The sequence below is a fragment of the Rhinatrema bivittatum genome, chromosome 5 (assembly GCF_901001135.1).
Source record: "Rhinatrema bivittatum chromosome 5, aRhiBiv1.1, whole genome shotgun sequence".
Lineage (NCBI taxonomy): Eukaryota > Metazoa > Chordata > Amphibia > Gymnophiona > Rhinatrematidae > Rhinatrema > Rhinatrema bivittatum.
Window position 1 is genome coordinate 267307036 of NC_042619.1, and position 27257 is coordinate 267334292.

General features: G+C 46.4%; 1 protein-coding gene across 11 annotated transcripts in view; it reads left to right on the forward strand.

Moving 5' to 3' along the window:
* Nucleotides 1–27257, forward strand: part of FIGLA (folliculogenesis specific bHLH transcription factor) — a 246549-nt gene that overhangs the window by 62818 nt on the left and 156474 nt on the right. For 10 of the 11 annotated variants that reach the window (XM_029603979.1, XM_029603974.1, XM_029603975.1 and 7 more), the window contains 2 exons: nucleotides 5137–5376; nucleotides 18741–18893. In XM_029603979.1, the coding sequence (XP_029459839.1) occupies nucleotides 5167–5376; nucleotides 18741–18893 (363 nt within the window). In that variant the 5' untranslated portion in view covers nucleotides 5137–5166. Of the gene's footprint in view, nucleotides 1–5133; nucleotides 5377–18740; nucleotides 18894–27257 lie in introns of all 11 variants that reach the window. The other variant, XM_029603976.1, reaches the window with a different exon arrangement.

Sequence of the window (27257 nt, forward strand, 5' to 3'; positions counted from 1 at the left end):
CACCATCTTGACCAGGTGGACAGTAGTAATTTCCTCCTTTAACTGAGTTACTTGTAAACCGGCGTGATGTGCTCCACGAACGTCGGTATACTAAAAGTTGTTAAATAAATAAATAAAATAAATAGTATACTCCTATTACTATAGTCTTCCCCGACACACAAAGGATTTCTACCCATAAAGATTCAATTGTGCATTTAGTCTCGTGCAGGATGTTTATCCTGTTGGACTCTATACCATCCCGGACATAAAGCACTACACCGCCTCCTGGGTGCTCCTCTCTGTCATTGTGATATGTTTCGGCATGGTCCTCCAGAATCAACATTGTACTATCTGCCAACACTTATTATTAATATAAAAACACAACCCTCACTAAACAATGTTAAAACTAACTAGTCAATATCCACTCAGTTCATTCATACCATTAAAATATTAACATCTGGAAACAATGTGACACAAAACATATTTCAATGCAAGATAATATGTTTGTTCTTATCAAAATATCTTTCCAATACACAACGAAATTACCCCAATACACACAGGTATTTTTTATATAAATTCTTCAGGAAACCTTTATATAAATCCACACATCCCATCTCTTCGCATGGTGTTGAATCCATCCCGTCTCTATTCACAGGGACTGAATCAGTCTTCACCTTCAATGCATACACTTTGTCCAACACAGGATCCTTGTTTCATCCCCATCGGGGCTTCATCAGGGACTCATTGGTATAACAAATACCGTTTTTCCACTTCTTCACAAAACTCACTCACTCACTCAAAGGGGTTATCAAATCTCCAATCTGATTTGATATCACCGCACACTTCAATTGCAAATAATGTTTTTCAGCTTATAATTCCGATCTCTTCACCGAGTGTTCACCTCTCCTTCAAAACCAACGGATGTCACATGTCAAACGAACGTATTAATAAAAATATTTTTTGCATGAGTATATTGTAGTTAAAAAAGATTCTCTTATTGTGTAGATTGTGAACACTCAAAGAATAACAGTCCTACCTATGAAAAAGAATACCACAAATATTGCACCATTCCAGTGGGAGCACTGAGAGGAGAGGATCACCTTGCTGGTGGCTGAAAGGAATCAGTAAGTTTTTGCTTGGGACATTCCCTTCTGTGCCTAAGAGAACTTACAGACGAGACTACCTACAAGCCAAGGAAATTTTATCCTCTGGCTTCTAGAGGACGCCCTTCCAGACCTTACTAAAAAGGTCAATCCAAGCAGACTCTGCCTCAAAAGTCTCAGCCAGCTTCTCAGCCTGGACCAGCGTCAGGGTTTTGACTCCTTCCTAGAGAGTGTAAGCCAACCTCCTCTTCCATCCATACCGGTCGGCGGTCGACTCTGCCACTTCAGCAGCACTTGGCACACAGTCACCACAGACCCGTGGGTACTTGCAGTAGTCACCCAAGGTTACTACCTAAATTTCCTGACTGTTCCAGCGGACTCTCCACCTCGGACGATGTGGGGGAAGTCCGATCATTCTCCCTTGCTCGAGAAGGAGGTCTCATCCTTCCTCCTATCCCGAGCAATAGAACCGGTACCCCTCTCCCAGCAGGGGCAGGGATTTTATTCCCGGTATTTTCTAATACCAAAAACGTCAGGTGGCGTACACCCAATACTGGACCTCCGTGCACTAAACAAATTTCTGCACAGAGAAAATTTCAAGATGGTAACCTTGGGCTCTCTATTTCCTCTTCTGCAAAAAGGAGATCGGCTGTGCTCTCTAGAACTTCAGGACGCATACACATATCTCAATCACACCATCTCATCGCAAATTCCTGCAATTCCTGGTTGGCCCTCGTCGTTTTCAGTACCGTGTATTACCATTCGGCCTGGCGTCTGCTCCACGAGTATTCACCATGTGCCTGGTGGTGGTCACGGCCTTCCTCAGGAATCAGGATGTTCATGTCTACCCTTATCTCGATGATTGGTTGATAATGGCTCCGACTCAGCAGGGCGCGCTAACCTCCCTGCGTCTCACTATCAACACCCTGATCTCCTTAGGGTTTCTAATCAACTATCCCAAATCCAAGATAGTTCCTTCCCAAACCCTATCCTTTATAGGGGCCGACCTAAACACTATATTGGCGAAAGCCTTCCTCCCCCAGGATCGTGCTTTCACCATTACATCTCTGGTGCATCAACTATAGTCTCGAGTATCTTCAACTGCTCGGCACTTCCTCATACTGTTGGGTCACATGGCGTCCTCGGTGCATGTCACTCAGATGGCTCGCCTAGCTATGAGAGTGATGCAGTGGACCCTAAAATGCCAGTGGATTCAAGCATGTCAGCCAATGTCCAGCAGTGTCCAGGTTACCAAACAGCTCAGTCTGTCACTAGCCTGGTGGATGCACCATTCCAATCTCATTCAAGGACTTCCATTTCAGGTTCCAGATCCTCAAAATCACCTTAACAGACGTATCCAACCTTGGGTGGGGTGCACATGTAGGCGACCTGCAGACTCAGGGAACCTGGTCTCCAGAGGAAGCCAAACACCAAATAAATTTCCTGGAGCTAGGGGCGATCAGATATGCCCTCAAGGCCTTTCAGGATTGCCTATCAAACAAAGCCATCCTGATTCAAACTGCAAATCAGGTTGCGATGTGGTACATCAGCAAACAAGGGGGAATGGGCTCCTACCTTCTGTGTCAGGAAGCTGCACAAATATGGGCATGGGCCCTTTCCCGCTCGATGTGCCTCAAAGCAATCTACTTGCCGGGAGTGGACAATGTGTTGGCGGACAAGCTGAGTCGCACTTTCCATCCCCACGGTAGCAGATGCGATATTCCAACAATGGGGTTACCCTAGCATAGACTTCTTTGCATTGGTACACAACCATAAAGTAGACAACTTCTGCTCTCTCATTCGCAGTCACCACTTGCAGCCAAGAGATGTCTTCGCTCTCTCCTGGGCCAGCGGTCTCCTTTTTGCATACCCTCCTCTTCCTCTCATTTCAAAGACTCGCGTGAAGCTCCGGTAGGACAAAGGATTAATGATTCTGGTAGCTCCCCATTGGCCACGCCGGTGTGGGTTTCCAATCCTCCAGGACCTATCAGTACGCCGACACATTAATCACTCAAAATGAGGGGTATCTCAGTTACCCCAGCCTCCAAGCTCCGACTCTGATGGCCTGGATGTTGAAAAGTTAATACTCCAACCTCTTAACTTTTCAGAGTCGGTATCCCGAGTCCTGGTGGCTTCACGAAAGCCTTCAACTAGAAGGTCTTATCGTTCAAAATGGAAGAGGTTTACGGTCTCGTGTACTTCCATGTCTATAGACACCTTCACTTGTTCCACTGCAAGGTTCCTGGACTTACCTCTGGCACCTGTCAGAGTTAGGCCTAAAAACTTCCTCTATCAGGTTGCATGTTAGTGCAGTGTCTGCGTACCATAAGGATGTAGACAATGTCTCCATTTCAACGCAACCCTTAGTATCACGGTTCATGAAAGGCTTGCTCCATTTAAAACCTCCACTGCGCCCTCCTGCCCCTGCTTGGGACCGTAATGTGGTTTTGGGATGGCTCATGAAACCTCGTTTGAGCCTCTTCACACCTGTGATCTCCGCTATCTTACCTGGAAGGTAGTTTTTCTTCTGGCGATCACGTCCGCTCGCAGAGTTAGTGAATTACAGGCATTAGTTACCTACCCGCCTTAAACTAAAATTCTGAATGACAAGGTAGTGCTCCACACTCACCCTAAATCTTTGCCGAAGGTAGTGTCGGAATTCCATATTAACCAATCTGTTATCCTGCCTCCCTTTTTTCCCAGGCCCCATTCCAACCCAGGAGAACAGGCTCTGCATTCTTTGGACTGCAAATGTGCTCTAGCTTTCTATCTGAACTGCACGTCGGCCCACAGGAAATCCACTCAATTGTTTTTGTTTTTTTTGATACCATCAAATTGGGAAATCCTGTGGGAAAGCAGACCCTCTCTTCCTGTTTGGCGGAATGCATTTCTTTTTGCTACCAGCAAGCAGGCATTCTGCTACAAGACCATGTAAAAGCACACTCTGTCAGGGCCATGGCGACATCAGTAGCACACCTCCGTTCGGTGCCGCTTCCTGATATTTGTACAGCTGCTACCTGGAGCTCTCTCCATACTTTCACAGCCCATTATTGCTTAGATAAGACTGGCACACAGGATTCCATCTTTGGCCAGTCTGTTCTACCCAATTTGTTTTCTGTTTAACTTCCCAACATCTTTCCACCAACCCATTCAGGGTTTCAGGATGCCCTTCTAACCAAATTTCCACCCCTCTTGTTGTTCCTGTTGCACGTCTTTGGGTGCATTTGGTGCTTTGCTGTGGCATCTTCAGCTCTGTACTCATCCATATGTGAGGACTACCATCCTGCTTGTCCTGTGAGAACTCCTGTAACAGGACAGCAGGATGCTAGTCCTCACGAAACCCACCCATCATCCCGTGGAGTTGGGTTCGTTTACGTTTTCTTATTTTATTTTTCACACGTCCTTTTTGCTATATAAAGAGACTAAAGGGGGACCCCTGCTGGAAGCAGGGTCAGTGCATTGCTGGGCATGCCCAGTAGGTGCAGTCAAAGTTCTAGAAACTTTGACAGAAGTGTTCTATGATTGGGCTCCATCCTGATGATGTCACCCATATGTGAGGACTAACATCCTGCTGTCCTGTGAGAACACCTGTTACAGGTAAGCAACTCTGCTTTTTCATGTTATAAATGCATAATTTAAAATGGGGGGGGGAAGGGGCGCAAGGCTGTAAAGTTTGCCTGAGGGGGAGGGGCGCCAGGCTGTAAGGTTTGCCTAGGGTGCCTAATACCCTTGCACTGGCCCTGGGTGTACCACACAACATTTTTTGTTAATATAGGTGTGTTTCAGTCTTACAAGGTTGGGAAACGCTGCTATACATTGTTCCAGACCAAACTACTTAGTAGAGCTACTATGAATTGTGCTTTTTTTATTTTATTAGTTCTAAGCTTATATTTTAAAATAAGTATATTTGCAGAAATCCATAGTGGCTGCTATATGATTAGGTTGGTTGAAAGAAAACAAAAGGTCAATAGAATTTAACCCTCTTCTGGTTGTCTGCATATATTTAATAATCCTGATGTATAGTTATCTTACTGCAAGTTTTGTTTCCAAGCAGCTACTACTTAAACCAAGTGATGGGATAAAGATGTCTGAGAATGATGATGGCACCCAACTGTGTGTTACCCCACCACCTGAGCTGTTGGAAGATGTGCTCAGTGAGCAGTTTGGTCCCTTACCTTTCATGGCAACCATAAACAAAATGAAAAAACTTCCCTCAGGACAGTATATGCCTACTGAAAATTTTGAGGAAGTACTGGAGAGACGGCAGGTAGCCAATGCCAAGGAAAGAGAACGGGTAAGGGAGTAGGGTATTCTTTTCAAATATGGAATTTTAGAAAGAATTTTGTAAAATGGAGCTCTGTCTGTCTGTCTCTGTAGGCACAATCTCTATAAAAGGGATATAAATTCACCAAATTTTGGCATGCAGGAATATAATTTTGAATATTTAAAATGAGTTTGAAAACCAAAAATATCAGTTCATTATTTTCAGAGAACCAAACCTTCAAAAACAGCACATAGAGCCAATGATTTCAATGAATTATCCACTATGATGCCTAGATCTATTTCCTGGGTGATAACTCCTGACATGAAACTTAACATCGTGTAACTATAGCATGAGTTATTTTTTTCCTATATGCATCACCTGACACCTGTCCACATACAATTTCAACTGCCATTTGGACGCTCAATCTTCCAGTTTCACAAGGTCCTCCTGTAATTTATCACTATCTGCCTGTGATTTAACTACTCTGAATAATTTTGTATCATCTACAAATTTGATCACCTCACTCATTGCTCCCCTTTGCAGATCATTTATAAATATATTAAAACATAAGAAAATGCCATACTGGGTCAGACCAAGGGTCCATCAAGCCCAGCATCCTGTTTCCAACAGTGGCCAATCCAGGCCACAAGAACCTGGCAAGTACCCAAAAACTAAGTCTATTCCATGTAACCATTGCTAATGGCAGTGGCTATTCTCTAAGTGAACTTAATAGCAGGTAATGGACTTCTCCTCCAAGAACTTATCCAATCCTTTTTTAAACACAGCTATACTAACTGCACGAACCACATTCTCTGGCAACAAATTCCAGAGTTTAATTGTGCGTTGAGTAAAAAAGAACTTTCTCCGATTAGTTTTAAATGTGCCCCATGCTAACTTCATGGAGTGCCCCCTAGTCTTTCTACTATCCGAAAGAGTAAATAACCGATTCACATCTACCCGTTCTAGACCTCTCATGATTTTAAACACATCTATCATATCCCCCCTCAGTCGTCTCTTCTCCAAGCTGAAAAGTCCTAACCTCTTTAGTCTTTCCTCATAGGGGAGTTGTTCCATTCCCTTTATCATTTTGGTAGCCCTTCTCTGTACCTTCTCCATCGCAATTATATCTTTTTTGAGATGCGGCGACCAGAATTGTACACAGTATTCAAGGTGCGGTCTCACCATGGAGCGATACAGAGGCATTATGACATTTTCCGTTTTATTCATCATTCCTTTTCTAATAATTCCCAACATTCTGTTTGCTTTTTTGACTGCCGCAGCACACTGCACCGACGATTTCAATGTGTTGTCCACTATGACACCTAGATCTCTTTCTTGGGTTGTAGCACCTAATATGGAACCCAACATTGTGTAATTATAGCATGGGTTGTTTTTCCCTATATGCATCACCTTGCACTTATCCACATTAAATTTCATCTGCCATTTGGATGCCCAATTTTCCAGTCTCACAAGGTCTTCCTGCAATTTATCACAATCTGCTTGTGATTTAACTACTCTGAACAATTTTGTGTCATCTGCAAATTTGATTATCTCACTCGTCGTATTTCTTTCCAGATCATTTATAAATATATTGAACAGTAAGGGTCCCAATACAGATCCCTGAGGCACTCCACTGTCCACTCCCTTCCACTGAGGCAATTGCCCATTTAATCCTACTCTCTGTTTCCTGTCTTTTAGCCAGTTTGCAATCCACGAAAGGACATTGCCACCTATCCCATGACTTTTTACTTTTCCTAGAAGCCTCTCATGAGGAACTTTGTCAAACGCCTTCTGAAAATCCAAGTATACTATATCTACCGGTTCACCCCTATCCACATGTTTATTAACTCCTTCAAAAAAGTGAAGCAGATTTGTGAGGCAAGACTTGCCCTGGGTAAAGCCATGCTGACTTTGTTCCATTAAACCATGTCTTTCTATATGTTCTGTGATTTTGATGTTTAGAACACTTTACACTATTTTTCCTGGCACTGAAGTCAGGCTAACCGGTCTGTAGTTTCCCGGATCACCCCTGGAGCTATCCTCCAGTCTTCAGGTACAATGGATGATTTTAATGATAAGTTACAAATTTTTACTAATAGGTCTGAAATTTCATTTTTTAGTTCCTTCAGAACTCTGGGGTGTATACCATCCGGTCCAGGTGATTTACTACTCTTCAGTTTGTCAATCAGGCCTACCACATCTTCTAGGTTCACCGTGATTTGATTCAGTCCATCTGAATCATTACCCATGAAAACCTTCTCCATTACGGGTACCTCCCCAACATCCTCTTCAGTAAACACCGAAGCAAAGAAATCATTTAATCTTTCCGCGATGGCCTTATCTTCTCTAAGTGCCCCTTTAACCCCTAGATCATCTAACGGTCCAACTGACTCCCTCACAGGCTTTCTGCTTCGGATAAATTTACCAGGACATTAGACCAAGAACAGATCCCTGAGGCACTCCACTGTTTACCCCTCTCTACTGAGAAAACTGATCATTTAATCCTACTTTCTGTTTCCTGTCTCTTAACCAGTTTGCAATCCACAAAAGTACATTACATCCTATCCCATGACTTTTTTTTTTAATTTTCTTAGAAGCCTCTCATGGGGGCTTTCTGAAAATCCTAATAAATCTATGGATGGAGAGTAAAAATCCACATGTTGATTAACTCCTTCAAAAAATATAGCAAATTTAGAGGTAAAACTTCCCTTGGGTAAATCCATGCTGGCTGTGTCCCATGAAACCATGTCTGTGTTCTGTGATTTTCTTTTTTAGAATAATTTTACGCTTTTTCCCAGCACTGAATAGAGGCTCACTGGCATATAATTTCCCAGATCAGCCCTGGAACCTTTTTTAAATATTGGGGTTACATTGGCCACCTTCCAGTCTTCAGGTAAAATGGATGATAAATCTGAAATTTCTTTTTTGAGTTCTTTTAGAACCCTGCAGTGTATATTATCTGGTCTGGGTGATTTGCTACTCTTCAATTTGTCAATCTGGCCTATTATATCTTCCAGTTTCACCATGATTTCTTTCAGTTCATCTGAATCGTCACCCTTGAAAACAGTCTGCAGAACGGGTATATCCCCAATATCTTCGTTAGTAAACACCAAAGCAAAGAATTAATTTAGTCTTTCCGCAATGGCCTTATCTTCCCTAAGTGCCCCTTTAACCCCTTGATCATTAAATGGTCCAACTGACTCCATAACAGGCTTCCTGCTTCAGATATTTTCAAAACGTTTGTGTATTTGCCTCTATGGCCAACTTCTTTTCAAATTCTCTCTTAGCATGGCAGTACCGGGATGAGTAACGTTTTAGCCCATGGCTTCCTGTTATGGGGATGCAGCTTTACTGCGATCATTGCAGAGAACGGGAAAGCAACCACACTAGGCATAATTTGTACCCAAACAGAGTTTAGAGCGAAGGGAGGTTTTCTTTCAAACTGTGGCAGTAAGGCCTATAAGGAGTTCAGTGAAGGTGCTCAGCTCTCTCCTGGGAGGACTTCCATTCACGATCTTGCTTGGCGGTCTGCTGTCTATTCTTCCGGTTTCTGCATGTTAAACGTGGGAACAGCGACCATGTTGAATCTGCGGAGGACTGAGAAGGAGCTAAGTTTCCCCCGCTTAGCCCCACAGGACATTTACAGATGGGATATTAAAAAAAAAAAAAAAAACAGTGAGCCATCCAAGCACTTAATTCCTGCTGGGAGATAGAACACCATGGTGGGACAATGGCCATCTTGAGACCGTGGAGGACTGAAAGAGTCTCTCTTTTTAGTCCTGCAGAGCATACTCTGACAGGTGACGAATGACTTTATTTGAGGAATTTTTATGTCCTTTCCTCTAGGGTGATGTACCTCTGCATGAGCCTTGCTGTCTTAGAAAGTCCCATATGGTTTCTTAAAGGTGTTTTATATGGGACTGAGTTTGTTCCCACGTCCACTCCTGGTATTTTTCTCTGCCTTGGAAGTTCTAAGGGAGTAAGGAAAGTGGAGAAAGGAGAATTCCCTCCAGATCGAAGGATGGTTCTCTCTAATGTGTGTTTCTCTGGGGGGAGAAATTTTTTGCCTTCTCGATTAGTCCAGCATGGTAAACATGGTGTGTACTGCAAAAAAAAGAAAGGGGGGAACAAAGAGACTTTCAGTTGCACTGAGGAACTATTATGATCAGGGTCCTTCTAAACCCCCCACCCGCCTTAGAGCATATTCGCAACTTCCAACAACAGAGTTTATTGCGGAGTCTGAAGTGCAACATACATACAAATTTTAGAAAATACAAATATTACATATTAAAAGATTTTAAAACACACATCTGATAACTCATTCAATGAACTGGCATATCAATCATACGCATACCTAAAAAGGACGGCCTTTAACTGCCTCCTGAACACTTATATGTCCTCTTCAACCCTTAGTCTTGCTGGGAGAGAGTTCCAAAGAGCTAGAACAAAATATACAAAGGCCCTATATTTGGTCTTCTGAAACCTAAAATTTTGGAATGCTGGCATTTGCAATTCGCACTGACCAGCAGGTCATAGAGAATGAGAAGGCTGATGCCATCCAATCATATTCTTGAGACTACACAAGGAATCGGAACGTAACAGTTTGTGAGGCAAGACTAGTAGACGGAACTTCACCCGATATTTAACTAGCAGCCAGTGAAGGTTATGAAGTATTGATGTAACATGGTCTGTCCTACATAGTCCTGTTAGCACACGTGCTACAACATGCTGCATGAGCTGGAGGATTCTCAAAAGTTCATCAGGCAGGCCTATATACAGTTTGCTGCAGTTCTCACTAAATGATTGAGAACACAGGACTGAAATACAGTCCTATTCTGTCTGGGGAACATTATATGCCTTAAAAGTTTCAACAAGTTAAGATTATGTGAAGGGTGGTGTAGGATTGGGCTTCACTGTGCACCTGGAACCACATCATTTCCTTTTATTTTTTTAGATTTTTTGCAGGAAGACTCCTTTAAGGGCTTGGCTCTGAACACATTGAGAGTGCAGGTGGACTCTCTCTTGCTATAGGGGGCATGTTCAAGGTAGACCTCTTTAGGTTATATCTCGCTTCTTGAGGGTATGAAGCATACTTGCTTTGAATTCCAGTCCCACTCTAGGATCTGAATCTGGGGAAGGAGGGTTTCAAATCAAATTTTATTATTTTTTTTATTTTTATTTGCAATGTTATTGCTGTCAGACTTTAACAATTATGAACAATGTCATCAATATACAGAGAATAAACAGCAGTATACAATCAAAATTTCTCTATTCCCCCCCCCCCCCACCCCGTTCATGCGACACAAAAGTAACAGTGCCGAAATAGTAGTCTGTCAAGTCAAGTGATGAACATTAGAGATGATGAGCAAGATGAGTACTCAAGGTAGTTGGTAATCATGCGAAGAGGATAACAGCTTTGACAAAAATGTCAGATGTCTCCAGGAGATGTATGGGTTCCAGATGAGGTCGAATTTGGACTTCTTGTGATGTTTGAGTGCCGTCAGACGGTAGAGGTTGCAAACCCTGTCCAGTCTAGCCAATATTTTGGATGGAGTCGGCGGTGTGGGTCTCTTCCATGTAATTGCTATTTCTAATTTTGTAGCTATGCAAATCTGCTGAATGAGGGCTTGTACTGGAGTTGTAGGGTGTCGACCAGTATGTAGAGGAGCGCCTGTTCCTTAGTAAGTTGAACTGGCCTGTTTAGAATTTCGGTTAACATATTAGAAGTGTATAGCCATACCGGTTGAATGGAAGGGGCAGTCCCACCACATATGCAAGTAAGTGCCTTATTTCCTGGCGTGTAGCCAGATGGACTCAGTACGAATGGGATAGTATCCGCGTGCTAGCAGTTGGAGACGGATCTGACGTCAGTACGGGGGCGTATGTAGCCCCACAGGAAGCGCAACGACTCAGTAATTTCCGTCTCCAAAGCAGTTTGGAGTGCCTGCACGCTAGTCGAGCGTGCTTTCCAAGACTACTTTGATTTTTTCTCTCTTTTCTCATTTCAGATTCTACTTTGTTGTTTATTGCCTATTCAGGCTTAGAGCCCCGCGCTCCTGCGGTAGATACCCTCGGGTTCCTCCCCCAGCGAGCTCCCGGGGTGATTGCCGTGCTCCCCCGGTGGGAAAGTCCTCGGTCCTGCCGAGCCGCGGCAGTGACATAGCCCCCGGACGACGTTCGGGTGTAGCCTACGAGGACCTCGGTCCCGGCGTGGACGAGGTAGCGGGTGCATATCCTCAATCGCGGTGGCGAGGTGCTCCCTTCCCCCGCAGCTGGAGACCGCTTGTGTTCCAGCCGAGAAGCGCCGACGCTGGTAAGGTGCACCGCTCTTCCTACGGGTCTCCGAAGCACAGAGGATCGGCGGCGTGGCACGCTGTGGAGGACGCCATCTTGGGCCTGTTTCAGGTACTCCGCGCCCGTAATAGGTGAGGCTTTTCCTCCTCCTTTTGAGTTTCTGGCTTATTGTGTGCCTATTGCATGCCACTGTATTGCGCTAGCCGCCTATTGCTGAACGTCTATTGACTGCATATTGAGCATATACTGCTGACCGCCTATTGCTGAAAGCCTATTGAATGCATATTGAGCGTATACTGCTGGCCGCCTATTGCTGAAAGCCTATTGAATGCATATTGAGCATATACTGCTGACCGCCTATTGCTGACAGCCTATTGAATGCATATTGCGCGTATACTGCTGACCGCCTATTGCTGAAAGCCTATTGAATGCATATTGAGCGTATATTGCTGGCCGCCTATTGCTGAAAGCCTCTTGACTGCATATTGAGCGTGTATGGCTGCCCGCCTATGACTGAGAGCCTATTGCCCGCACACTGTGCGTCTAGCGCTAACCGCATATTATTATTGAGCGCCTGTTGTATTAAGCGCCTATTGCTGCCGCATATTATTATTGAGCGCCTGTTGTATTAAGCGCCTTTGCTGCCGCATAGGATTCTTGAGCGCCTGTTGTATTAAGCGCCTTTTGCTGCTGCATAGGATTATTGAGCGCCTGTTGTATTAAGCGCCACTTGCTGCCGCTTTTTTTTTCTTATTGAGCGCCTATCACTCGATGGAGCGGGACGCAGCGGAGTCTGCGGCGCCGGCGCCCCCTACCTCGGGCATTGCAGCCCTTGGCCTCTGCTCTGCATGCCAGCTTCGGGCCACGCACAGTGATGAGCCGGACTCGCTTTGTGCCCAATGTGAGGAGGCCGTGCGACCCTCGGGTCTGGACCAGCCACGGTTTGTGGACAGTTCCCCAGGGGCTACCCCGGAGTTAGGGGGCAGTCTCGACCAATCCGGAGTCCCGGGGGAGCTTGTACCCCCGCAATTAGAGGCTGCTTCGATTTTCTGGGTGGATCTCTTTTAGGGAATTCATGCTTTTGTACAGATGCAAACGGCTGCCCAGCCTGGCCCGGCGGTTCCAGCTGTTCCTGTCATTCCTGCGGTGGCTGCACCTGCGGCGCCTGCTGCGCCTGCTGCTGCGGTGGTGGTTCCTGCAGATTCGGTTCCTGGGCCATCACGCCCGTATCGCGAGCGGGACTTCCCGCCGCTGGACAGTCCGGATCAGTCGGACCAGGAGGTCTCGCCGGACGCATCCGAGCTCCCGGACGAGGGAGACCTTCCTCCAGGGACTGAGCCATATAGAACCATGAGGCGGTTCTTCCCTAAAGAGGATCTCTCCAACCTGGTGTCTCGGTGCCTGGCGGAATTGGATATTACAGGTCCCAGCGCTTCGGTGCCCCAGGCGCAGAACCCCCTGCTGGAAGGTCTTCGTCCTACTGCCCGCCATTTTCCTTTCTTACATGCGGCACAACAACTGATCGATTTGGAATGGGCGGCACCAGCGGCTGCCTTCAAAGGGGGTCGGGCGCTGAGGGGCATGTACCCATTGGCACCGGCTATACAGGAGCTGCTGGCGTGCCCTCAGGTGGACGCCTTGATTAGCGCTGTGGTCAAGCGCACTACCATTCCCGTGGAAGGGGGGAGAGCCCTCAGGGAGCCTCATAACCGGCGACTGGACGCCATTCTGCGACAGACCTTTTGAGGTGGCAGCTTTATCTTTGCGGATCGCCACCTGCTGCACGGTGGTGACCCGTGCCTGTTTGTCACAGGTTCGGAACAACACTCCAGCGGCCGACATGGAACCCGCTCTTTCCTTTCTTACAGATGCGGCATCAGACTTGTTCCGCACAACAGCTAAAGGGATTTCATCCTCCGTGGCCGCCAGGAGGCAGCTCTGGATCCGAAAATGGTCAGCGGATGCGCCTTCCAAAACACGCCTCACTAGATTGCCCTTTAAAGGCTCCTTTCTCTTTGGCAGCGACCTTGACAAACAGGCCAGTGCATGGGGCACCTCTCCGGTGCCCAGATTGCCGGAAGATCGGTTCCGAAGGGGCCAGCGCGCCTTTCCACGGCCCTCCAGGGGCAGGGGTTCACAGTGCTTTGTTCCTTACAGGGGTCGCTACCAGGCACCACGTCCTCCGGCCAGGAATCAGTCCTTTCGGGCCAAGCAGCGTCTGAGGGGAGCAGGCTCGGGTCCCGGCCGCGCCTCACAATGAGGATGCGCCGACTCATCTGGGGGACGAAGCCATAGGGGGCAGGTTAGCCCTCTTCTACCCCAGGTGGCTCGAGATTACGTCGGACCAGTGGGTCCTCGCCGTGATCCGGGAGGGATATTACCTGGATTTTCATCGTCTCCCCCTGGACAAGTTTGTGGAATCGTCCTGTCCCACGCACAAGAAGGCAGCATTGGAAGCTACACTGGCGAGGCTTCTGTCCTTGAAAGCCATCATCCCAGTACCTGCCTGGGAAGTGAATTCTGGTCATTATTCCATCTATTTCATGGTACCCAAGAAAGGGGGTACCTTTCGGCCTGTCCTGGACCTCAAGTCCGTCAATCACTACTTACGCATCCCGCGGTTTCGTATGGAAACTCTACGCTCCGTCAAGGCCGCAGTACAACCAGGGGAATTCCTCATGGCATTGGACCTGTCAGAGGCATACCTGCATATCCCGATCCATCCGGATCATCAGCGCTACCTACGCTTCAAGGTCCTAGGCCGCCACTTCCAGTTTCGGGCTCTGCCCTTCGGGTTGGCAACGTCGCCACGGACATTCACCAAGGTGGTGGTAGTGGTAGCGGCGGCACTCAGACGGGAAGGGATTCTAGTCCATCCCTACCTAGACGACTGGCTGATCAGGGCGAAATCACGAGAGGCGAGTCTGCGGACTACCGACAGAGTGATCGCCCTTCTGGAAAGCTTGGACTGGGTGATCAACCTCAGCAAGAGCTGTCTGCAGCCTTCCCAGTCCATAGAGTATCTGGGAGTACAGTTCGACACCCGGGCGAACACTGTCAGTCTTACGGCCAAGAGACAGTTGAAGCTTCGGCAACGTCTCCAGTATCTGATGGGAGCCAGTCGGCCCATGGCTTGGGATTACATGCAGGTCCTGGGTCTCATGGCATCCACCCTGGAAGTGGTGCCCTGGGCGCGGGCCCATATGAGACCTCTACAGCATTCCCTGCTCTCTCGCTGGAGCCCCCGTCGACAGGACTATTCCATGCACCTTCCTCTACCGGCCGGAGTTCGGACCCAGCTGCGGTGGTGGTTGCAGTCCAACCACCTGAGCAGGGGGTCAAAGATGTCCTCGCCCACGTGGACCTTGCTCACCACGGATGCCAGCCTGAGCGGCTGGGGAGCACATTGCGAAGAACTCACCGCGCAAGGGCGATGGAACAGAGAGGTGTCAACGTGGAACATCAATCGCCTGGAGGCCCGGGCAGTCCGCTTGGCATGCCTTCGATTCGCTCACAGACTACGGCACAGAGCGGTCAGAGTGATGTCAGACAACGCCACCACGGTGGCCTACATCAACCAGCAGGGCGGAACCAGAAGCCGACAAGTATCTCTGGAGATCGCCCCGCTGATGGTTTGGGCAGAGGCGAATCTGCAAGACATCTCCGCCGTCCACATTGCCGGGAAGGACAATACCACAGCAGACTTCCTCAGCAGAGAAAGCCTGAATCCAGGAGAGTGGCAGCTGTCCCCCACAGCATTCCAAATGATTGTCGATCATTGGGGGATTCCGGCCATGGATTTACTGGCGGACAAGTCCAATGCTCAAGTACCCAGATACTTCAGCCGCAGGCGCGACCCGTTCTCATCCGGCATCGATGCCCTGGTCCAGCCATGGCCCCCCGGGACTCTACTGTACGCCTTTCCTCCGTGGCCTCTGCTAGGCGCTGTCATCCGCAGGATTCAGAGACACCGGGGCCTAGTTCTTCTCATGGCGCCGGACTGGCCAAGAAGACCCTGGTATGTGGACATGAGAAGGCTACTGGCAGGGGAGCCCCTTCCCCTGCCTCCTCTCCGGGACCTTCTACGTCAAGGTCCCATTCTTCACGAGGATCCGGCTCCATTCTCTCTTACGGTATGGCCCTTGAGAGGGCTCGATTGAAGAAGAAGGGTTACTCGGAGCCCGTGATTGATACCTTCCTCCGGGCTCGCAAGTTTTCCACATCCCTCACATACATCCGGATCTGGAGAGTATTTGAAGCATGGTGCGACACTCGTGGCACCAATCCACATGCAACCACAGTCCCTATTGTGTTGGATTTCCTGCAGGATGGGCTTCAGAAGGGTTTGTCCCTCAGCTCCATCAAGGTTCAGGTGGCTGCGTTGTCTTGCTATGGTCCCAGGAGGGATGGCAAGACCATCGCCAGGCACCAGGATGTTTCTCGCTTCCTGCAAGGAGTCAAGCATATTCGTCCGCCCCTGAAGTGGCCTGTGCCTTTGTGGAACCTCAACCTCGTTTTGGATTTCCTCGCCGGATCCACCTTCCGACCCCTTCGGGGCCTGTCTCTTCGTTCTCTCACCTTGAAGATGGTATTCTTGCTGGCGGTGTGTTCAGCACGCCGCATCTCCGAGTTACAGGCACTGTCCTGCCGTGATCCCTTTCTTAGGATCACTCCAGAGGCTATCCACCTTCGTACGGTTCCCTCCTTTCTGCCTAAGGTGGTTTCACAGTTTCATCTTAATCAAACCATATCCTTGCCTACCACGGCGGGTTTGCAGAAATCTGAAGAAGGTCGTTTATTACGCCATCTCGACATTGGCAGAGTACTGCCCAGGTATCTGGAACTTACACAAGACGTACGAAAGACGGACCATCTATTCGTCCTGTACAGCGGGAAGAAGCAAGGTGAAGCGGCCTCGCGGCCCACCATCGCCCGCTGGATTAAAGAAGTTATCAGAGCAGTTTATGTGGAGGCCGGGAAGTCTCCGCCTCTACAAGTCAAGGCTCATTCTACCAGAGCACAAGCGGCATCTTGGGCAGAATCCAGGATGCTGTCGCCTGCAGAAATCTGTAAAGCGGCGACGTGGTCCTCCCTCCATACCTTCTCCAGGTTCTACCGTCTGGATGTCCAGGCCAGGGAGGACTCAGCATTTGCGAGGGTGGTCCTACATGGTCCTCAGGCAGCCTCCCGCCCAGGCATGGAGTAAAGCTTTTGTACATCCCATTCGTTCTGAGTCCATCTGGCTACACGCCAGGAAATGTTGAGATTACTTATCTGATAATCTCCTTTTCCTTAATGTAGACAGATGGACTCAGCATCCCGCCCAGCTGCCTGTGTACATGGGTTTCACCGATTCAAGGTAAGCCATGTCATTTGTTTACATAAGAGCGTACACTATACCAGGTGTCAACGCCTTCCAGTTGTGAATGCTGGCGGTCTCCAGCTACTATCAATCGGTCAGGGGAATCCTGTTTCACTTTTCACTGAGCGTCAGTACACACATCCATAACAGCTTTTGCATGGAAGATTACCAAGTTGCTACGCTTCCTGTGGGGATATATATACCCCGTGCTGACGTCAGATCCGTCTCCAACTGCTAGCACGCGGACTCTATCCCATTCGTTCTGAGTCCATCTGTCTACACTAAGGAAAAGGAGATTATCAGGTAAGTAATCTCAACATTTTCTTATGATGGGGCATCCACCCTGCCGGGTGTCGACGCCTTCCGGTTGAGAACACTGGCGGTCTCCAGCTACTATCAATCGGTCAGGGTAATCCTGTTCATTTAATCGATCGGTCAGTTACACATATATCCATAAAGCTTTTGCAAGGAAGATTACTGAATTGCTGCACTTCCTGCGGGGGTATATGTACCCGTGCTGACGTCAGATCCGTCTCCAACTGCTAGCACGAGCACACTATACCCACTTGTTTTGAGTCCATCTGCATACACTAAGGAAAACGAGATTATCATGTAAGTAATCTCTACATTTTCAAACTCCAGCTTATTGCAGGATTACGGCATTTACTGTTTAATCATGATCTTCTTACAGTTGTACGAGTGATTATTTTTCCCCATATAGATTACTGTAATAGTCTTTAAATTGGACTACCCAAAGCTACATTTCACCCCATTCAATTACTGCTCAATTCTGCCGCATGGCTCATTTCTCACACAAAAAGCTATGAGCATATTTCTCCCATTTTATGTAAACTTAACTGGTTACCAGTTACAGAGCGTATTGTTTTCAAAATTGCCAAGATTGTTTTCAAACTTCTATATTCAGACTCTTCATACTGGTCAAATGCATTGCTGCGTATTTATAAACCAGTAAGATGTTTAAGATCCTCTTAGTTGAATCTTTTGGAAATACCCTCAGTGCATCAAGCACACTTGTTTTTCACTAGAGAGTGAGGTATTCTCTATTGCTGCACCAGCTCTGTGGAATCTTACTCCCTTTTAACTCCGTTCCTTAGACAATGTAAAAAGATTTAAACATCTATTGAGAGTTTCTACTCCAACGTGCCTTTAATATATTCTAGAGCTATACAATGTATTCTAAAGCTATACAAGTGAGATGATTCCCTTATTCGATATGATTGATATAATTTATAAGGGATATAGCACTAAACTTTATTTAGTTTACATTTTAGGTAAGGTATTGATCATCATAGTTTCTATGAAACTAAAGGTATTTTTGTTTGTCAAATGTGTGGCTGATTATATGTATGACATTTCATATTATGTATGGTTTTATTGTATATCGCCTAGGCCTGTTTATGTTAGGAGATTAATAAATTTTAATAAAATGAAATCATGTCATACAGGTTTCTCAATAAGTTTGTTTGCCTCTCGTCTGGTGATGTTGTCCTAGACTAGCTTCATATCCTAATATATATAATTGTTAAATGGTTGGATAGAATGGGTACTCTTTCTTTCTGTTGGAGGGGACAATTGGGGCTGAAATTACCTTTTTTGTTTTTAATGAGGTTACTGTGTAGTGGTGATCAAAAATAATTCCTCAACTACAAGTGTTATAGTCTACTTCTATGCTGAAACTGATTATATTCCTGCTTTCATATTTTATTCCCTTTTACAGATAAGAAATATAAACAGTGGATTTTCTAGACTAAAGACCCTGGTACCACTGATTCCCAAAGATCGAAAACCCAGTAAGGTTGACACACTCAAGGCAGCAACTGAATACATACGTCTTCTACGTAAGCTTTTAGAAGAAACAGGAGGTTTACAGGTAGGCTAGATTTTAATAGCAGTCCCAGAACAAGTCCACTGCTAATGCCAAGAGTTTCTTTACTCCCTTCAGTTTCAAGATGCAAGTAGACAAACAAAAATGTGTTTTGGGGGTTTTCTTAGTCTATTTTTCAAAGGGAAAAAGACTTATGGGATCGCTGTGTGTGCGTTTTCCTCTGTTTTGTGTCCCAGCCACACACAATTTTCAGGACATGTCATCAGGGACCTAAAGACTGACAGAGTTGGGAGGATGTTTGGTTTACACATGATCCTACAGTACATGTATGCAACCTAGAAAGTAGGCTCCTTTGTTTCAAGGTGGAACCAGGGAAGAATTGACCTATTGGGGCTTTGGGCATGCCCTGGTGGGCTGGACAAATTGGTCTCATGATGAAAGGTGGCCACGTGTCCTCTACATTTGTAGTTTGCTGTGTCCCCATGCTCTGGTGAGCATAGAAGAAAGGGCCCAGAGGAACCAACACGGAACCCCCATCCCTCTGGCGGCTGAAGGAAGAGGAGAGGCTGCAGGCCACCACCAGAGCCAAGGCCAACAGCGGCTAAAGGAAAGAGAAGAGAGACCATGAGCCGGAGCTCAGGCCAATAGCAGCCAAAGAAAGAGAACAGAGGCCACGGGCCACCAACACCAGCTGAAGAGAGGGAAGAAAGGCCACAGACCACAGCTGGAGCTCATACCAGTGGTGACCGAAGAATATAAAGAGGCTGCAGGCCACCATCAGAGCTCAGGCCAGCAGCAACCAAGGAAGCAAAAGAGATTGCAGGCCTCCGCTGGAGCCCAGTCCAGCAATAGCCAAAGAAAGAGAGGTGAGGCCACAGGCTGGAGCCCAGACCGACAGCAGCTGAAGAAAGTGAAGGAAGGATGCGAGCTGCTACCAGAGCCCAGGCCAATAATGGCCAAAGAGAGGTTGTGGGCCACTACCGGAGCCCAGGCCATTGGCGACTGAGAGAGAAAAAGAGGCTGCAGGCTGCTAAAGAACAAGAAAAGGCACAATTGTGAGAGGGAGAGCAAGAATGAGACAGCATGTGTTTTTGTGTGTGTGTGAGATAGAGGGAGGAAGGAGAAAGTTTGTGCATCCCCTCTCTCCAGCTAATCCACAGCAATCTTAGGATGACTGGAAATCAAATGCTCCCAGGTATGGAGAGTAGGGGATTTTTTTTATCCTTACAGTTTAATTATTGGGGTAGTTTGATATGTCTCTCAAACACACAAAAAAAAATGTAAAAACAGTAAATTAAAAAAATTTTTAATTATTGTATATTCTATTCATTTTCTATTTTTAAGTATTTGTTCTATTTAATATGGTTTTACTAAAGTTCTATATTTCTTAGTTTTATTGTTTTGATGTTTTTTATGAAGAATAATATTTCTGGTTTTCTGTATGTCATGACTGGCTTGTTGTGATTTCTTTTCAGTTTTATCTATACGTTTCTATTTATGCCTTATGGTCTATTTATTCTGTATTTGAGAGTTTGGGTTCTGCCTGTGACAGAGCAAAGTGAGGTATTCTGTTAGGGTACACTTTCTATGTAGGGATATATAAGGTAGCTTGGCTTGTTGTGTTTTCCTAATAGAAGGTATATTGATATTTTAGGGCTTGATGTAATATTTGCAGTGTTGCCTTTTCATGAGTAGGGTTGTTACTGAGTGCTGGCAGTAAGTGCTGTTTTGGTATGGGAGGTTTACTATACTAGAATTGTAATTTAGTTTACTCGTAGATTTCTGGAGGGCCAAGCCCACATGCCATGCTTTGGCATGTGGGCTTGGCCCTCCAGAAATTCATATGGAATTTCTGGGAACAACAGGCCTAATACCATATGAATTCCAATCAAAAAAAATTTTTTTTTTTGCAGGGTTTTCTGCATGTAAATATAATATACATGTTATGATATTTTTACTTCAGAACACTGTACTTTGTCCTTTTTTCATGCAAAATTTTATTACAAATGCATAATTAAATGTGTAGGGGGCTCTAGGGGCTGTTCAAAGCTGTAAGGTTTGCTTAGGAGGCCCAATACCCTTGCAACAACCCTGGCTGCATGTGGGAAAGCTGAATTCTGTCTGTAGCTGTGTTTCGTGGGCTAGACTCTCTCTAGTCTTGGCTGCAGCAGTGATGCATATAGTCTTAGCCACTGCTTAATTTTCTTTTTCTTAAACCCTTGAGGAAGCAAGTAGTATGGATCACTTCTGGTCCTTCCTCCCCAGAAGTTGGTAGAGCAGATCCTAGGGAACCCTAAAACCAGCAGATTGTGTAGCACACAGTCAGTGAGAATGTGCTGGAGTGGGGGAAGCCCTGAGAATTGGAGGCAAGTTACTGTCATAGAAAGGGAGGAAGTGAGCCAGAAGAAAATACCTGTGCAGTGTTAGTGAGGCTCCTGTCTGAGGTGGCTGGGCTGAGCTTTGAGAGGAGCAGCTGACTGAGGAGCCAGTGAGTCTTCCGGAGCATGAAGATGCCAAGAAGGAGTTAGTATTGGAAAGGGAGGGGGCTGCTGCAGGCTGAGAGAGGGCTGACAACAAGCATCAACATTTATATAATGATATGGCAGTGCTGGGAGCAGGGGGACACTCGCTGAAAGAGCACAAGAGAAGTATCACAATAACAAATGTCTTTGTATCTGAGCTACTGGCTGGCATTGTGGTTGTCTCATTACTTGGCAACTGGTTTAAGAGCTGATTTGTAGGCAAAAGACTAACACCAAACCAGGAATTCAGGATACATGAGAGATGTAACCACACTTGTGAGACGTCCAACAGATTGCCTGAATGGAAGGGGGACTGCAGCTCAGTTTGCTCTCTTCCAGTCTAGGATGTGCTGTACTTAGTTTATTACGAAATTTTGTGAAATTTATGTTGGAGATGTTTTCTCAGTTCTGCCAGCCTCCAGGTCACAATTGTCTCAGCATGCTTTTGGGAGCTGTTAAAGTATATGCAACCCAGAAAGTGCACAAGTGAGTCACAGATACTCCCATGGACCTGTTTTTAAAAAAAATCCCCCAGGCTGATATTTGCCCGCAATCTACCCCGGTGGAACTTCTTGTATTCTTTAAAATATCAAGGTTGTGATAGGGTCTTGACATCTTGAAAACATGGAAAAACTTCCCCATTCTTGAATTCATTGAATTTTGGCATCATTAATTGTATTGCTTGTTTTCTAGGGAAAAACCTACTATTTTCTCCATGGGCAAATGGGCTAAAAGTCAATCACACGCATGTGGGCAACATTGTTTGCTTTTACAACAAAAGCCTAGAGGGCTTATGTACACTCAGTGAGACCTCCTCTGTCTCTAATCATCCACGGATCGTATGTATCTAGTGGTACTCTTACCTCACTTTGGGCATGATTCACTAAGGCTTTTCTCCCATTCTGTGTCTATAGGAAAAATGGTTAGTGAATCAGGCCCTTTGGTTGCAAGGCCCCCTCAGCAGTTGAGATTCTTTTTTTTGTTTTGTTTTGTTTTTTAATAAAAAGAGCTCCTACAGCTTCCTTTCTTCAAATTTAGAGTTAAGGGGGAAGGGTTGGGGATTTTTCTGTGAATTAAACATTTTTTATCCTAGGACAAGCAGGATGCTAGTCCTCACATATGGGTGACGTCACTGACGGAGCCCTAGTGCGGGAAAACCTTTCTGTCAAAATTTCTAGAAACTTTTGACTTGCCCTGTGAGGCCACTGAGCATGCCCAGCATGCCATGATATTCTCTGCCACAGGGGTCTCTCTTCAGTCTTCGTTTTTCCGCGCTGCTATAGCCATCGCGGAACAGGAGCCGTTGAGACTTTCTCAACAACACTTTTTGACTGAAAAGTCAGAATTATTTGATATTCTCTCTCTCAAGTCTCTGGGGGTTTTTTCTTCACCGGCTGGTGAGTACCTCCGTCTCATAATTTTTACTCTTAGAGTAAAAGTTTTTTCTTCTCACGAATTCACATCGTTCATCGACGGCTGTCGACCCGAAATGGCTACCGGTTTTAAAAAAATGCCTGGTGTGCGCCAGAAAAATGTCGATCACCGACCCACACATTGAGTGTGTAATGTGCCTGGGAGAAAAGCATGAGGTAAATAATTGCCCGCAATGCGCAGAGATGACGCCGAAAGGCCGCAAAGCGAGACTAGAAAAAAAGGGAACGTTTGTTCTGTCTCCAGCTTACCTCATCTCCTTAGACGTCATCGAAGTCTTCTCCAGCTGGAGCGACTAAGCGCCTCCTGCTTAAAAAACCTTGCCCAGGACTGTCGGGAGATCACTCGTCCCCTTCATCGTCATCGACGAAATCCACTGATCCACATAAATCAAAACATAGACATCGACATCGACCATCGATATCCAAATCCGGTTCCCAGGAAGAATCGATGGCAAAGCGGCCGAGGACGGAGGAAACATCGGTCCCGTCGATGCCTGGGCCTCTTCCTCCGCAACCATCGATGCCTGATCCTCCAGTGTTCTGTGCAGGACCTCATACCTCAGCCTCCGCCACCGCTTACAACTGCTCTGGTAGCATCAGTTGTAATGCCGGAATTGTCTGATCTCATCAGACAAGCGGTATCACAGGCTTTGAAGGACCAATAGATTCCGACGGGCTCGTCGATGCCGATGCTCACAGCATCGATGCCGGTGGTACCACCGATGCCGGTGTCTATACCGAAGACAGCTGGGGAATCGATGACGGCACCGAGAATCATCACGGCATCGACCTCGATTTACGCACAGCTGCCATCGACATCTTCTATGTCAATTTCTGTTACCGCCATCGACTGCTTCGACTCCGAGGCGACCGATTTCAACAACATCTGCGTCGGTGCCACCTACAGTTCCATCGACACAACCGCAGACAGAAGAACCTGAACCTCAGGATCTGGCTTTCTTCCAACGTCTCTTACAGAGATACCAGAGTGTCATCGATACCCTGCCAAAAAAATCAACAGAAGAGTTTTCTTCATCGCCCTTCGATGACCCATTACCAGGACCATCAGGTCTCCAGCAACCACCCAGATCCTCCCCTAAATCTCCCTATAGAGATGATGAGGAGGATTCTTGGGATGATCACGGTCCAGACACATCTTTGGAGGACTTCATGTCAGACCCTTCACCGCCAGAACCAAGAAAGAAGTCCCCACCAGAAGATCTATCGTTTTCCACCTTTATACAGGACATGGCAGACACCATTCCCTTCAAACTTAGCAGGATACTAGACAACACACTCTAGAAGTCCTGCAGTTTGTTGATACACTAAACAAGTATTGGCAATCCCAACACATGATGTCCTTTTGGATCTGCAACACCGGATTTGGGAACACCCATGTACTGTCTCCGCAGTAAACAAACGTGTGGACTCCACATACTTGGTACAGACAGCACCAGGATACCAAAAGGCACATCTACCACATCAATCTGTGGTAGTGGAATCTGCCCAAAAAAGATCTAAGCGTATCCACCAACACTCCTCAACTCTACCTGGGAAAGATCACCGCTTCCTCGATTCCCTTGGAAGGAAAATTTACCAAAGTGCAATCCTGAATTCCAGAATCTCTGCATACCAACTATATATGACACAGTACCAGAGAAATCTCTGGAAACAGATGGAAGAAATTACCAATTCTTTACCATCACAATTTCAGGAAACAGCACAGGCCATAATCAACAAAGGCCTAGAAGCCGGGAAACATGAAGTGAGGGCGGCATACGACAATTTTGACACGGCTTCCAGAACAGCAGCTGCTAGAATCACTGCTCGCAGATATGCATGGCTGAAGGCCTCAGACCTCAGGCCTGAGGTCCAGGAAAAGCTAGTCGACTTACCATGTCTAGGAGACAATTTATTCGGGGGAAAAAGTCCAAGAGGCCGTACAACAACTGAAGGACCACACAGAGACATTGTGTCAATTGTCTCAGATGCCACAAGATGATACATCTACACAACCTCCTCGGCGACTACCTAGGAGAGAATCCAGGTGTCCTTATTACAGGCCTAGGAGATACTATCCTTAAACTTCTAGGGCTAGGTCCACTAGGCCACAACAAAGATCCCAGGCCAGACAGCCTAGAACAACCCGCACACAGCCAGGCCCAACGGCGGGCTTTTGAAATAAAGGTCAGAGAACAGATCCATCCCTCAAACCCTCGACCAGATCTCCCAGTGGGAGGAAGAGTATCACACGTTCACACCCATTGGCTAAAAATAACCTCAGACCAATGGGTACTCTCTATAATTTCTCGGGGGTACAAGCTAAATTTCCTATCAATTCCAAAAGACTCTCCACCGAGCCCCTTTCCACAACAGGAATCTCAACTCATTCATCTACAAAAAGAATTATCCACCCTTCCGAGAGCCAGGGCTGTAGAGCCAGTGCCCCGGACTCAGCAGGGCAGAGGATTCTATTCCCTTTATTTCCTCATGCCAAAGAAAACTGAAGGCCTACGTCCCATCCTAGATCTCAGAAATTTCAACAAATTTCTAAAAAAGGAAAAGTTCAGGATGGTTTCTCTAGGTACCATGCTTCCACTTCTTCAAACAGGAGATTGGCTTTGTTCTCTGGACCTTCAAGACGCTTATGCTCACATTCCAATATTCCCTCCTCATCGCAAGTACCTCCGCTTCATGGTAGGTCATCAACGTTTCCAATACAGAGTACTGCCATTTGGACTTGCCTTTGCTCCCAGGGTATTCACAAAATGTCTGGCAGTAATTGCAGGACACTTACACAAAGAAAGTATCCGTGTATTTCCATATCTAGACGACTGGCTCATCAGAAGTCAATCTCTACAAGGAGCTCTGACTTCTCTGAACCGAACGATCACTCCATGGGCTTTCTCATCAATTATCAAAAGTCCCATCTCACTCCATCACACCTACTTCAATTCATAGGAGCAGAATTGAACACCATCCTCTCAAAGGCCTTTCTACCCGAAGATCGGGCAGAGACACTTTCCAGGTTGGCAAACTCAATTCGATCAAAGAAACAGGCAACAACTCATCAGTTCCTAACCTTATTAGGCCACATGGCCTCCACAGTTCATGTCACCCCTATGACAAGGCTAGCCATGAGAGTAACTCAATGGACTTTACGGTCTCAATGGATCGAAGCCATTCAACCACTACATTCTCCAATTCAAGTAACCCACCAGCTACGTTCCTCTCTACTCTGGTGGGTCAACAAGGACAATTTGCACAAGGGCCTACCTTTCCAACAACCAGTCCCATAGATAACGTTAACTACCGATGCATCCACCTTGGGTTGGGGAGCGCACATAGACACTCTCCAAACTCAAGGGACTTGGACACAACTCGAAGCAACATTTCAAATCAATTTCCTAGAGCTTTGAGCTATATGTTATGCGCTGCATGCGTTCAAGGACTGCCTTTCACACAAGACTGTTCTCATTCAAACGGACAACACAGTTGCCATGTGGTACATCAACAAACAGGGAGGTACGGGCTCGTATCTCCTTTGTCAAGAAGCTGCGCAGATTTGGGCCTGGGCTCTGAACCATTCAATGTTTCTCCGGGCCACTTATCTGGCAGGCACTCACAATGTACTAGCGGACCGACTCCGTCGTCATTTCCAACCACACGAATGGTCCCTGGATCCCTCAGTAGCGACCAGGATATTTCAACAATGGGGACAACCAACAATAGACCTCTTTGCGTCACATCTGAATCACAAAGTACAAAACTTCTGTTTTCTACGCAAACAGAAGAATCAACCAGCCAAGGACGCCTTTGCTCGCCCTTGGAACTCAGGCCTACTATACGCGTATCCTCCAATACTGCTCATAACCAAAACTCGAGTGAAGCTACAACAGGACAAGGGGTCCATGATACTCATAGCCCCTTATTGGCCTCGACAAGTATGGTTTCCCACACTTCTAGACCTATCAGTCAGGGATCCAATTAGTCTAGGAGTAGCTCCCACTCTCATAACTCAGGATCAGCGTCTGTTGCGCCATACCAACCTTCAATCCCTATCCCTGACAGCATGGATGTTGAAAGCTTGATTTTACAACCACTCAATCTTCCAACCAATGTATCTCAAGTGCTTATAGCTTCACATAAACCTTCAACACGAAAGAACTATTCTTCGAAATGGAAAAGGTTTACTTTGTGGTGCAACCAAAAGAATATTGATCCTTTCACCTGCCCCACTACTTCTCTACTAGACTACTTATACCATCTTCCAGAATCTGGTCTCCAGACTTCATCTGTAAGAGTACATTTAAGTGCAATCTCAGCTTCCCATAACAAGCTGGGAGATGCACCTATATCCTCACAACCTCTCGTCAGTAGATTTATGAGAGGTTTAACTCAACTTAAACCACCAATTTGGCCTCTAGTCACAGAATGGGACCTGAATTTGGTTT